Consider the following 13,725-nt stretch of genomic DNA (forward strand, 5'->3'; position numbering starts at 1 on the left):
CGAGTCTTGTGAATTAGTAAGGTGAAAGCCTGAATATCTTGATAACCGACATCCTTTGTCATCGTAACTCTGTCGGGTTTAATTCAATTTGAGTGGGAAAAAAAAATCATTAAATCTGTACCCTTTACATTTAATGGTACACGTATTACCAATGCTACATTGTCACATTTAGTATCCTTGGAAAGTAATTTCGTTCTGCAAAATCTTCACACTTGTACGTATTTTCATGCTTGTGAAATTCGGAGTGGATTTTTGTGTTTGCGTCCGGAGTATATTCGTGATCATGGAAAAAAAACATTTAAGATGTCCATTTAACCATTTAAAATAGGATTATATAAAAATTAAACAAATTGACTAAATAGAATTATATGAATGTCCATTATTGACAAATTAACGATTCAAAATATGATTATATGAATGTCCTATATTTAAATACATAATACACACAGTTTACACTTTATTATTTTTTATTTTAACAAATCAAACAAATTGACTAGTTTTTTTCTCTATTTATAATTTTCATTTTTTACTAATATTTTTCATTATATATATATATATATATATATATATATATATATATACACACTTCACTTGTATGTTATTGTTGGATTATCTCTTTAAATTTAACAGTAATTTAAAAATACCAAATAAAAATATAATTATAAAAAGTTTTAAATAAATTATGTAAATTATGGTCCTTATTTATGAAAAAGAGATCACATAAAAAAAAAAAATTGTAATTTCTAATTTTAATTATTAGAAGATGGACAATACTTAAGTCCGTTGATGCGGACCAAGCAATACAAAGGAGTACATTTTCTTTCATAACCAACTCAGAGACCATTTCTAATTTGGTAATAAAAGATCTCTCAAACAAAGATATATAAGGAGATTTGACTTCAAATCATTGGGTTATATTAGGATTTGAATTCTGTAAGGATAAATTATGTTATTTTTTCATTACCAAAATGAGAGATGGTGTATGTATCCCGGATTCTATAAGAATAAATTTTATTTTTTATTTTATTACCAAATCAATGATAATGTGTAATTTGGTAATTAAATATGCCATATACATTTATTATTAATCTACGTCGATGAAGACGCGGTACATTGTGACCATAGTCACTCATTTAATAGATCTCCCAAATGAAGATACAAGAGACTTTGAATTCTGAGTTATATTATGATTTGGATTTTATAAGGACAAATTTTGTTATTTTTTCTCTTTTTGTCTATATTAAAAAAATTACTTTAAAAATATACAAATTAATCAAATAAGTTGACAAATAAAACCTATAAAAACATTTCCGAATGAATCCGTTTGTAAAAATGTAAAGTGAACAAGAAAAATAACACGAATTTGAAACTGCTAACAAAAAAAATATATAGATTCATACTTTCACTAATCATTTTATTATTTATTTATTTATTTATATTTTTTGAACAAAAAGAGTTTGTTTCCAATTAAGTCAATATAAAATAAAGTATAGAATTTACCTTGTCAATCATTAAAATTGACCTCATGGAAGAGGTTTGCAGTATTGGTCACGCATCCGATCACAATGTACGAACTCAAATACAGTCAATATAAACTGAAAAATACAAGTCGTGGAACTTGAACCATGCCATGCACCCCATTGATAGCAACTCTCGTAGGTTTGGTTAGAGTGTTGAGGTGTCAAGAAATGAAACCAAGTGTAGGAAATATCATTCGACCGCGAAGCAGCAGATATCAAACCCGAATACAACACCCCATTAACAGATTAAACGTTACAGGTGTTCGTCTCGGAGTTGTAGACTCTTACACACTTCGCTTCTTCCATAAACAAATGTGAATGCGAAAAAAAGAAAAAAAAAAATCATAATCACCGGCGCACGTTAGCATTCGCCCCATCTCCTTCCCTTTTACATTAAACGGTTTCGTGGATTTCGCATCGATTTCCTTTTCTTCAGTCGGACTCGACGGTGACTTCACTCACTCTGACACCCCCGGCGCATGTTATAATCGGCCGCTTAGCACTCGCTCGCTCGCTCACTCTGTTTTCTTCTGTAGTTTCAGATTTGTTCTCGTCTGCATTGCAGAATTCAAAGCCTCCGACCAGGTAATGAACTTTAGATTCATCACTTTCTCTCTCTTCTTTCTCTCTCTAGCTCTCAACATTTCACCTGTTACGTATATGTATACGTATATAAGTGTGTGGTTGTCCATCCGTATGTATCTATGTACTTGTAGTTCTTCATTTGATTACAAGCAAGTACAGAGTTTCCATTCTCTATTAAGCTTCCGCGCGCGCTCTCGCTCTCTAAAAGCATATATATATATATATATATATATATATATAGCTGATTAAGAGCCAAAGCTTTTAATATTTCTTTTCATTTTGATAAACTCTTGAATTTGAGGTCATTTACAGTGTATGTGTCAGTATTCTTATTTGATATATTTGACCGGAAGAATTTGAAGTAAATTTTTTTTATTGTGAATGTAGAGATTTTCTTGAATCAGATCTAAAATCTGACATTACTTCCATGGGATGTGTAATTGTTCATTGCAGTTGTTTATTGACATCGTTTTGCACGATGATTGATTGATCTAGATGATGATAGATTGATTTAGGAAGCAAGTGATATAATTGAGTGATTGTTTGCTCGATCTGGTGCAGATTGCAGATTTTTCAATTGTGATCGAGTATGCGAGGTCGTCTACGAGATGCTTACTCCACTTACAAGCGTGTAAATTCTTTGAATGGCCATGATAAAGAAGAAAATTTAGGTACTTCTACACTGCTTATGTTCTTTGTTTGATTGTGTTCATATCTCCAATCACAGGAAATTAGGAATTTGTGTTTTCTGGAATCTTTTTTAAAAAATATTTATATATTGATTTCCTTGCACATGAGTTCTGCTTATAAGCAATATTTTTATGTGACACTTCATGATGTCCTCCTACTAGAATATAGTAAAATTCTAACTGTTGCTGAGCAAAAATTATATAATAAAAAAATAAATAAAAAATTAAGTTCAATGAGATCTGGCAATTGCTCACACATGCGTATATGTATGCTTTTGGCTTTTTAAGCATTTTTGTAGCATAGTGACATTTCCTCTACATCTCAAAGTAGAAAAGCTGAGGGTTCAAAAAAAAAAAAGAACAAAACTTTTCATTTCTTTTGCGGTTGTTCCTTCTAAAGTAGTTTATGTTGATACTGATGACATTTGCTAGTTCAACTGACTCCTTTGATGGGCCTCAGGGCGATGGCAGAATGGTTTTGGGAAAGAAGCTGGAAACCCCTCGTGGAAACGTCCTCTGCCGCATATACTTGTGGCAATTATTTCATCGCTTTTATTTGGCTACCACCTTGGGTGTGCTCCAAATCCATGAAACTCGCTATTCCTTATTCTTCTTCTCCAAATCTATCAGCTTTGAAATGAATTATAATATAAAATTGTTGTTTGTTTTCTTTTTATATAGGGTGGTTAATGACACACTTGAAAGTATTTCTACAGACCTTGGCTTTAGCGGGAGTACGCTTGCTGAAGGTACTTTATCTGACCTTTCATCTTACCAAATGTTTCTATTACTCTTGTGTGAATTTTCATGTAACAAGATACTTTCTGTCAAATGAAGGTCTAGTCGTTAGTACATGCTTAGGGGGTGCCTTTGTGGGATCATTATTCAGTGGTTGGATTGCGGATGGAGTTGGGCGCCGAAGGGCATTCCAATTGTGTGCTTTACCAATGATTTTTGGGGCTTCAATAAGGTAATTGCAATATAACGCATATGTTATTTTCTTATCCAATCTAATTGTCTGTCACCTACTAATATTTCATGGTAATATGTTCAGTTTCATCACTTTAACAGGAAATTTCTTATTTATTTGATGATTTTCTTTGATTCAAAACTTGTAAACGTCTGTTCTCTTTCATTACTTAAAATATGACCTTTTAGGGAGATCTTGCAATCGGGAAGCTGTTGCAAACTTCTTTCCATTTTTACCTCTTCACTGGAAAGTCGGTTCACATGCTATATAAGTTCTTTATCATTTACTTTCGTAGTCAATATCAGGTGGGGTTTATATTTGATGCTTGTATTCCACTGTAAAAGTGTGTCTGTAAGGTTCAATCGATCGAGCACCACTGAATAAGCCTCGATAGATTGAGCTATCAATTGAGGCCTTTTGGATTTTAAAATATTTTTTGAGAAAAAACTCGATCGATTGGCTATTCGGTTGATGCTCTTTATTTTGTTAAAATTCTTGTTATGAAAATTAGTTTATTAAAAACCTAATTTTGATAAACATGATTAAAACATAATTTTCATGCTTGTATGATCAAATCTAGGTCATAATTTGTCACTATGATCTTTACTTACCTTAACATGGGCATGTGATTGGGTCTTAAGAGATTCCTGGTGTGTTCTTAGCTGACCTCAATCTCCATCATCCATTGAGGTTGTAGCCAAGCGATTCACAAACTGACCCACATTACGATCAAAGTTTTGAGTAGGAATTTGTTGCCAACACATGACTCATATAACTAACAAGTTGATTTAATGAAGTTACTTCTGGATTCTCTCAAAGATTGGTTTAGTATTAATTAAATATCAGTAGGTCTCATCAATTCATGGATTGCTCTCATTAACATGTCTTGGGAGATATGGTGTCACATTGTAGGTTTTTGAATGTGTTACATAAACTAGTGTTTTCCTTTGCACAAGCTAGAAGCTTGGTAAATGCATAAGCTAGAAGCTTATCATTATTTATTTATTTTTTAACTGCATAACGGTGTAAATAAAATCAGTCACTATACATCAATCGTGTGCTTCTTCTATTAGTTGGCTTTGTTCAAAGTTTTGATGAGTCAAATTCTATGAAATTCACCATTTCATGCTGAATATCAGTTTTAATAGACAAATTAATTTCTGTGTCGCTCATTTTCACACGATAAGATTGAAGAATATATGATACTTTGGCTCAAACTTACATGGTGGTCTTTAAACTCTCTAGACTTGTACATTGACGGAGTTGCAAGACCTTCATATCATCCATTATTTGATCTTTCTTAGAGAATGGCTAGTATGTATATATGCTGTTCTATGGACTTCTCATTGATTTCTTTTTTCTCTTTTTCCCCCTTTATTATTATTATAATATATATTTTTTAAAAACTATGTAACAGAATAAGTTGGTAACTATCTACCAAAAAAGATTAAGTTGTTAACCATGAGTGCTAATGCATATAACATGAATGAGTGGTTAGTGTTACACATGCTTGAGATAGTAGAAACTATACAGATTCCGGAGAATGAGTTATAAATTGTCTTGAAGGTTTATTTATTATCCTCATACAATTCATAGTGTACTTGATCTAGATTCTCTGTTATTTTTATCTGGTACATGTTGAATGTAAGCTCAAAAACAATATAAACGATTATATATATTCACATTGTGTTACTTATCAAAAATATGTATATATATATATATATATATATTCACATTGTGTTGTATACTTACAAAATAAATGGTGATATAAATTATCAATCTAATCAGCACCATCTCCTACAAAGCCGGCAAAGTTCTGAGTTTCATGTTCATTATCTTGCTTCTTTGCTTTTTGAAAGATATCCATAATATCAAACTTACCAAAAGGATACTTAAACCTGAACTTGCAGTGCCACAACAAATACTCTGGGTGGTATGCTTCTTGGGAGGTTTTTTGTTGGAACTGGAATGGGTCTTGGCCCTCCTGTTGCAGCTCTCTATGTGGCAGAGGTATAGACAATGAGGGTTACTGCTTTCTCTATATCGATTAGTTGATATTGCTTAGGCCAATTGTTGAACATTTTAACATGTGGCCATAAATCGCCTTTATGTGCAGGTTTCACCGGCTTTTGCTAGGGGTACTTATGGAAGCTTCACTCAAATAGCAACATGTCTTGGACTTATAGGGGCTCTATTAATTGGAATCCCAGCCAAGGATACTGTGGGTTGGTAATAAGCATGACATGGAGCCACAACACTTTAGAATTTTTATAAATATCTTAGTTTATTCTGATATTTTCAGAAGAGGCTATCAAGAGAACCCTCTCATGACTCTTGTCATGAGCTCTCCTTATTGATCATTGGATTGAGATATTTATTGAAAGATTCATTTGATTTTTCACATATCTCAAAAAGTGTCTCAATTTAGTGATTAATAAAGGGAGCTCATGACTCTTGTCATGTGAGAGGTCTCTTGATAGCCGTACTCTTTCAGAACTACTTAAAGCAGTGGCTTAGATGAATGGATTAGAAGTAACTTTTTGTGTCTTGATGATGTGCACAGGTGGCGGGTTTGTTTCTGGGTATCTGTCATTCCTGCTGTAGTACTAGCTGTTTTAATCGGGTTCTGTGCAGAGAGTCCTCATTGGCTTTTTAAGGTAATCTGCTCTCCTTTGTCAGTTGTTAGTGTTTCTTGGGATTCAGTATCTGTTTCTCTTATGCATACAACTGCCGACAGATTCAAGTTGGTACCATTCTAGAGATATCCAAATAAAAATCTCGGTATTAATACTTTTTGACTAACAGCCTAATGTTTTACTTCCTTATTATAGTTTTATACATTCATGCCCAACATTCTAAAAAATTACCATGTTCTTGTCTTAAAGTAAACATGACACGTGCAAGTAATGCATAAAACTATTATATACTTATTTGCTCTGATCTGAATCTAGGTAGATTTAAGTGTGATTTGGATTAGTGATTCAATCTAATAATCTGGATTTGGATCTGAACAATCACATGTTTAGTCAGTTCAATATTTTGTATTCTTCGGTTAGGTCATATCAGGATGGTGTACACCATCAGTAACACCATATAGCAACATGGCATTATCATGTTTATCTCAGACGGCTGTCAATGAATAAAGTTTCCTTTGTGCTTTCCAATTGTACAATGCAACATGCATAAATGCTTCCATTAGGGCGGAACTAGCCGAATGGAATGATTAGGAGGGATCCCATTAATAAACTTATTCTGGAATTTTTCTTCATTGTTTCCATCTTTAATTATTTCAATCCTCCAATCAACTTATATGTAATTTCATAAAATCTTTGATGCCTCGTTATACTTGCTAAAGAAAAATAAAAAAAATCTGAGCACCATCATTTTCCTGGCTTACTTTGGGCATTAATAGAACACCATTTCATCCAGTGTTCCCATGCTTATTTTGGTTTCTTATTTTCATCTGATCTCTGATGGTCTGACCTGCTCTGTGTATTATATATATTACCACCCGGAGATGCTGTGATCCCTTGTTTCCAAATGTTGAAAATTTGTATCATACTTGTGATCAACCATGTCAAGGATTCCAATTTCGTGCATTATTATTCCTGAATGGTCTTCAGCATTTCACTATCCTGTTGACCCATAAAATGCTGTTTTTACTTATAATTATCTCTTCACCTGGCTCAGAGAGGAAGAATTGCTGAAACTGAAGCTGAATTTGAGAAGCTTTTAGGAGGATCGCATGTCAAATCTGCAATGGTAGAAATAGAATCGTCAAAGTCAGACAGAGTGGATGAGGCGGATAATGTAAAAACTTCGGAGTTATTCTATGGTCGTCATAAAAAAGGTATATATATATATTTATAGTTTCAAACTATTTCCGTTCCTCACCATATATGTTTGTTTCCACTTTGAATGCTGTGTTTATTTGTACTTTGTTTTTCAGTGGTTTTTATTGGCTCTATCCTATTTGCTTTACAACAACTATCTGGTATAAATGCTGTATTCTATTTCTCTTCAACTGTATTTAAGAGCGCAGGAGTCCCTCCAGACAAAGCAAACATATGTGTAGGAATTGCAAATTTATCAGGTAATATGGCTATAGCCCTCCCAATACACTTGCACATTTTAAACTCTTCTTAACCATTAGTTTACTGAAATATTGCTTTGGTAGGCTCAATTATTGCGATGATTTTGATGGATAGACTGGGAAGGAAGGTGCTTCTTCTTGGGAGTTTCTTGGGCATGGTAAAGACCTTTTCCCAGTAATTGGCACTTGGCAGTTGAGAATACTATATTCTGCAAACAACACATTGATATCTCTTGAACATTTTTTTTCTCAATAAAATGTATTCGATTTGGAAAATACTTCTGGAGCAGAAATGAACCAGATAGAAAGATATAATTTAACTCTAGATGACTTAACGCGCGGGGGGGGGGGGGGGGGGGGGAGGGGGAAGGGGCGGCCGTGTTGATAATCTTTAGATGGGTGACATGCTTTTTTCCTGACTAAACAAAACTAAAATAGGTGGGCTGGCTCAACTAATTTGATGGGTGAGCATGGAGGCAGCCTCTTCTTTTTTTCTTGGGTCATTTGTTGATTCTTCCCATTTTAAGTTGAAATTTCATTAGAAATTTGGGAATATTTAATTACTCTAATGGCATATTGCTCCCATTAGTCTAATTTAGAGTGAGGTGGAAAGTTGTGATTGGTGAACATAAGAAATTTCAAATTGGTATTGTTTAGTATGAAACCAAGTGGTGACTCAACAAAATAGTCAGTTATGCACCTCTTGCTGAAGTTGCATTGCTGTTTTGCTGATAATCACATTTAATTATTCGGATGGTTCATCAAATCCTGCAATATGGCATGTTCAACTTTCTGACATTTATACATGATGCTTTCTTTATTCATTTCATTGGTCCAGGCAGTGTCAATGGGTTTCCAGGTAACTGCAGCAAGTTCTTTGTTATCAGGCTCTGGAGAGTTGTACCTATCCGTTGGTGGCATGCTGATGTGAGTAATAAATGCAACTTACTCTTCACAATCTAAATGGCTCATTTAGTCATTTTGTAGTTACTAAACACAAATGCAACTTACTCTTCACAATCTATAATGCACCATTAGTCCATAAACATGATGCTGTGGGGTCCCTATGACCCCTCCACAAACTTTAAACAAATAATAATAGGAATAGCGGGGGGAATAAAGAGTTCTTAAGTCATTGATAGCATGGAATTTTTTTCATCATGAATTTGCTTTGACTGAGGCATTGTTTAAGGTATTGAGGGAGGCTGCCCACTCAAAGAAATAATGCAAAATCGGATGAATAAGGTATTTCAAAATGGAAAAATGATAAATTTCTATGTCAAATAGAGCAAGTAATTGTTCACCTCTTAGGAGGATTATCTATCTCTTGAATAATGTTTGCGTAAAATGGTTATGGAAGAACGTCATAAGTTGTTGGAAATTGTATTGTGGAAATAAACCAAGGTAGGCTACTGTATCTCATTGCTTAAACCACCTTTGTGACTGTAACTGTGGAAGAGAGCTAAGGGAGACAAACTTCTACAGATAGTTTCTTATCTTGAGGTTATGGTGGTATATTTTTCTTATTGAAGTTGTTTATGCAGGTTTGTCTTCACATTTGCCCTAGGCGCTGGACCAGTCCCTAGTCTCCTCCTATCAGAAATATTCCCTAACCGAATAAGAGCAAAGGCAATGGCAATCTGCATGGCAGTGCACTGGGTAAGTGGATAATTGTGTTATGCAGTTTATTCTGTCACTGGTATTGGTATTTCATTTTTTTCCTTCTTTCAATGTGCGAATGGCAATCTAAGTCCAACTTTTAGAAGGTTTCTTGAAAATAAAGTCTTCTACCTTTGAATTTCTGTTCAATGTTGAATTCCGATTATCACTTCTCAAACTATGAACCACAACTTTGAACTTAGTAGTTGAATTTGTTCATGCTTATAAACTTGGTGGTAGGGAGTTGACCTTATAAGAAGCAGAATTGTGATATTTTTATCACATACACGTTTTACTGTAAATTGGAGAATTATACTTACAGCAGGGAGTAATGTACGCTACAGTTGCTCTTAATGCCAGGTGCTTTTATACTTACATACTGATTGCTATACTATGATTCTTGTTAATTGGAATAATATAAAATCTTCATGCCTAGGGTTTGGATGAATTTTGTTTCTTTCTCAATATCTTGAACTTCTGATTCTTCCCTGCTTTATAGAAATTGGCATCTTCAACAGGTGATAAATTTTTTTGTCGGTTTGTTGTTTCTGCGCCTGCTGGAGCAACTTGGGGCACAAGTTCTCTACACAATCTTCGCTACCTTTTGCTTGATAGCTGTGGTTTTTGTGAAGAGGAATGTGATGGAAACGAAAGGAAAATCACTCCAAGAAATTGAGATTGCACTTCTGCCTGTTGATTAGAGGTAATTTTTCTAATAATGTCCCTCTCATGTAATTTTTTTTTACCAATCTTTGAATGAAGCTATAAGGCTGGGCAGGTTGAGCAAAATTATTGGTTCCGTTTCATCTAGTCAAAGCTTGGTTGTACTATCTAGTTTGTGAATAGAATTAACTCATAGCAATTCATCTCAATATATACATGCTGTTAATGACAATGATGATGATGTGATTATGACAACAAGGTTGATGGTTTCATTTCAAGTCTTTCTAGAGAAATAGTGATTAAAATGATGATGATCAAGTCCTTCCGAGTTAATAGTAATATTAACCACCCTGAAATCCCAATTTTTCGAGTTACAATTTTTTAATCAAATATGAGTTTCACTCAACTGGATAGGGCCTTGTTCAGCTCCTTGGGATTAGTCACTTGAAAATTGCCATTAGGCTCTGTTTGGGGTCTCATCAATCAAAGGCTATTCTGCCCTATTTTGTTCTCCTGACAGAGGAAGTGGGACAATTCCCTACAGATGGACACAACCATTCCTTAGTCATGGGCATCAGGTAAGTCCAGAAGTCAAATGTGAGACCTCTTGGTTATCACCTAGTGGCAATAGCCAACCCAGCAATCCTGTTGGTGTTATTTTTTTCCCCTCCAAAGCCTTGATCCTTAATTTTGTGCTGGTTTTCTTCTTGTCTTTGTGATGCCTTCAAGTTTAATCTATGAAACATGGACATCAACAGAACACAGACATGCCGACCAGGCAAATCCTACAGAATAAGGATATAGTCACAATGAGACTGCGACAAAGAAGCAATATATTTTAATATATATCCAACCCACATCTAAGTAAAACTAATATTTTGTAACTCATGTATCATGACAACCTATAGTCACCTACATTGTGGTAGGCTTGCATGTGTACAATTGTAGATATGTATACGTACATGCACCCCTAATTACAATGACTCCTCCATGTGCACCCTTTTGGTAAAGCCTTCTAGTGGTATTACTTTCAGTTTAAAATGTAATTTATTTCATGCTAATAGAAGTCATATCTCGGCATGTAAGCGTTTTGGCTCTCATACTACTGGGCTATTATTTTCTCCCCAAACGGGAGGAGCGGTTTGAGCCCCACATGGGGGGTAGCGTGGGCTGTGTGTGTTGCTTACCTAACCAAAGAAAAAATTGATGAGAACCGGAGAAGTACAGGCCACTTTCAAAATTAGCAATTTTATTTTTCAGTTGAGAACACGTATAAGATGGTCAGAGATGTATCTGGAATTTCCTCGAAGTTTGGATGTCCAAGTGTGTCCACAATGGACTTGGCTCTTCTTTAGAGTTTATTTGCTTATTTGAAGTTAACCAAATTGCTTTGTATTAGTGCAGTTTATAGTATTGGTACAAAATAATCTTAGTTGACTCTCCAATACTGTCCCGGGTATTTCCTCTTAACATATAACTACTTTAAATTCTAATCCCAACATTTCCTTTCTTGGACACCTCAATATCTCTAATTCAGCTGCTTAAATCATGGCAATGTGAATTTGTTCATTTGATATTCCGTGCCTAATATTTGGCTGGCTGTATTACGTTTTCCTCAAATTTGATTGGTATTTCCCAATCACTTTTATACTTCTCTTCATCCATCCTAGTCTAGTTCTGTAGTGTCTGCTCTAATTTCTTCTAACAGTGTATATGATTGATCGAAGACAATAAAGGACCGCTTTGGCGTAATTTACAGTTCTTTTGTTTATCTTCCTGCTTTTATTCAGATCATTTTCACGTAATCTCCTCATCACTAAGACCATTTCCCGTGGTGGCCTTCAGTTTGGGGTGCTAGGTGAGGCAGAAAAGGTACCAACCTGATCTCTAGCTTCTTATTTATACTAAAATACGAAACTCTCCTTTCTCACACTGTTGAACACAAAGCTTTGACCATTGCACCAAGCAGAATGTTGCGATTTTAACTTACTACTAGATGTCGGAAATCCTTTTCACTTTCTAATTCAGCATAACCCCCAATTTAGTCTTATTGAATGAAAATATTTACATAGCCAAAACAGTGAAAGAATAGATGAACAGTCGTAGTAAATCCATTGATGTACAGTTGGAAAGGTTACAGACTTGAAATGCACCATGATTATGTTCGATAAAATTCCCGTGAGAAGCAGAGATGGAAAGGAAGGAATTTGGATAGAGAACTTTGAATTCGAGAACCGTGCTCAAAGATACATGATTGAGAGAAAAATATGGAGGGTGAATGCTTGGGTAAGGTAGAAAGAGAATATCCTAAAATAACAAATCAACTAGAGAAACTGGGAATATACTATACTTGGATCAGAATATATGTTTCTCCATTTTTATTAAATGCTTCTTCCCTCAGTGAAGAAGGATAGTGTGGGCCAGTACAACGGGAAGGGAAGACTGAATGTGGGTTGAGATGGTAAGAAAAAATATGTTCGCCTGTGGTTCAATTGAAGTCATTGCCTAATCAGATACAACATAAATGCAAAAATAAAAATCATGGTAGCGATCCTAAATAGCCGGGAAAGAACACAGTTGAGTTGCATTACCCTTCACAAGAGTATTATTTTGTTGGATTCTTTTGAAAATTTTTGCTTATTCCTGGTTTTTGCACAGATTTTTACATGCTCTGTTTTCACAAGACCTTTAAAAAGTAATAAAGCACTGACATGACTGGCTTTTCAAGCTTTTCTCGAAATTTGCATACCGGGCTGAGTAGAATAACTTGCTTTGTCGACTCATTCATTTTCAGTTCCATATCAAATTGGAACTTCTGCGCACCTTGTCCTAATTGGTTCAAGCTTGTCCAAGTTTCTGGTTTTTTTTCTTTTTCCTTTTTCTATGGATGTAGAATTGTCGCGAGTGGGACTAACATATATAGAATTCACCACCTGATTTTTCTGATTGAAAAGAAAAATATGTTATATTGATCATCTCATCTCCAGCTGAATTAGAGGATCATGTTGTTTTGCAGGAGGCTAAAGAACATGTAGGCAACGAATTGTTTGTATGCCGCTTCATATCTTTGTTCGGCTTCCACTCGAGTTTAGGTGTGTGATTACAGTGAATAGATGATGCCATCACCGGAGAATTTGCAGACACTTCTTTCTGTCGTTCATCGGGTGGTCACTCGGGAAGGCGTCTATATATTATACGATGTCTTTCATCGACATTATACTAGCAACTGTTCATATGTGTAATTGAAGTTTGTATATTTAAAATTTCCAGGACCATGGTCCTGTCTTCTTGTAGTTCATTCACGCACTCTCACCATTTTATTCTGTGAAAGAATCACAATTCATAGCAGCCAAACTGAAGCTTCTTCACTTATAGTACAAAGATTTTGGTTGGTGACCAAGTGTTCTGTTAAGAGTTTGGTCTATTTTGATATATTATGTTGTGTTTGACAGCATCAAATCTTTTGGCTATTGAAATTATTGTGCTAGTTCAAACTTTTAAATTTTTATTTTTTCGGTTTTAATTTATAATTGTTTGTCAGTGTAT

General features: G+C 34.6%; 1 protein-coding gene across 3 annotated transcripts; it reads left to right on the top strand.

Annotated features, from left to right (window-relative positions):
- Nucleotides 1–1,751: 1,751 nt before the first annotated feature.
- On the top strand, nucleotides 1,752–13,658 carry LOC132283597 (probable plastidic glucose transporter 3). Of its 3 annotated transcripts, XR_009472062.1 has the most exons (16): nucleotides 1,752–2,105; nucleotides 2,667–2,776; nucleotides 3,255–3,366; nucleotides 3,476–3,543; nucleotides 3,632–3,764; nucleotides 5,675–5,774; nucleotides 5,881–5,993; nucleotides 6,328–6,421; nucleotides 7,455–7,614; nucleotides 7,714–7,857; nucleotides 7,942–8,015; nucleotides 8,696–8,784; nucleotides 9,402–9,516; nucleotides 10,035–10,219; nucleotides 11,970–12,051; nucleotides 13,196–13,658. XR_009472062.1 is itself a non-coding variant. In XM_059785581.1 (15 exons), exons 2-14 carry the CDS (start codon nucleotides 2,695–2,697, stop codon nucleotides 10,215–10,217), a joined length of 1,467 nt encoding a protein of 488 aa, XP_059641564.1. In that variant the 5' UTR covers nucleotides 1,753–2,105; nucleotides 2,667–2,694; the 3' UTR covers nucleotides 10,218–10,219; nucleotides 13,196–13,658. The 3 variants fall into 3 exon arrangements, 2 of the variants coding, with proteins under 2 accessions (XP_059641564.1, XP_059641565.1); XM_059785581.1 differs by lacking the exon at nucleotides 11,970–12,051 and having other exon boundaries at nucleotides 1,753–2,105; XM_059785582.1 differs by lacking the exons at nucleotides 1,752–2,105; nucleotides 11,970–12,051 and adding an exon at nucleotides 2,335–2,418.
- The last annotated feature ends 67 nt before the right edge of the window (nucleotides 13,659–13,725 follow it).

The sequence above is a fragment of the Cornus florida genome, unplaced genomic scaffold (assembly GCF_030987335.1).
Source record: "Cornus florida cultivar Cherokee Brave unplaced genomic scaffold, ASM3098733v1 CherokeeBrave_3.0.0_Hap2_Chr11, whole genome shotgun sequence".
NCBI lineage: Eukaryota > Viridiplantae > Streptophyta > Magnoliopsida > Cornales > Cornaceae > Cornus > Cornus florida.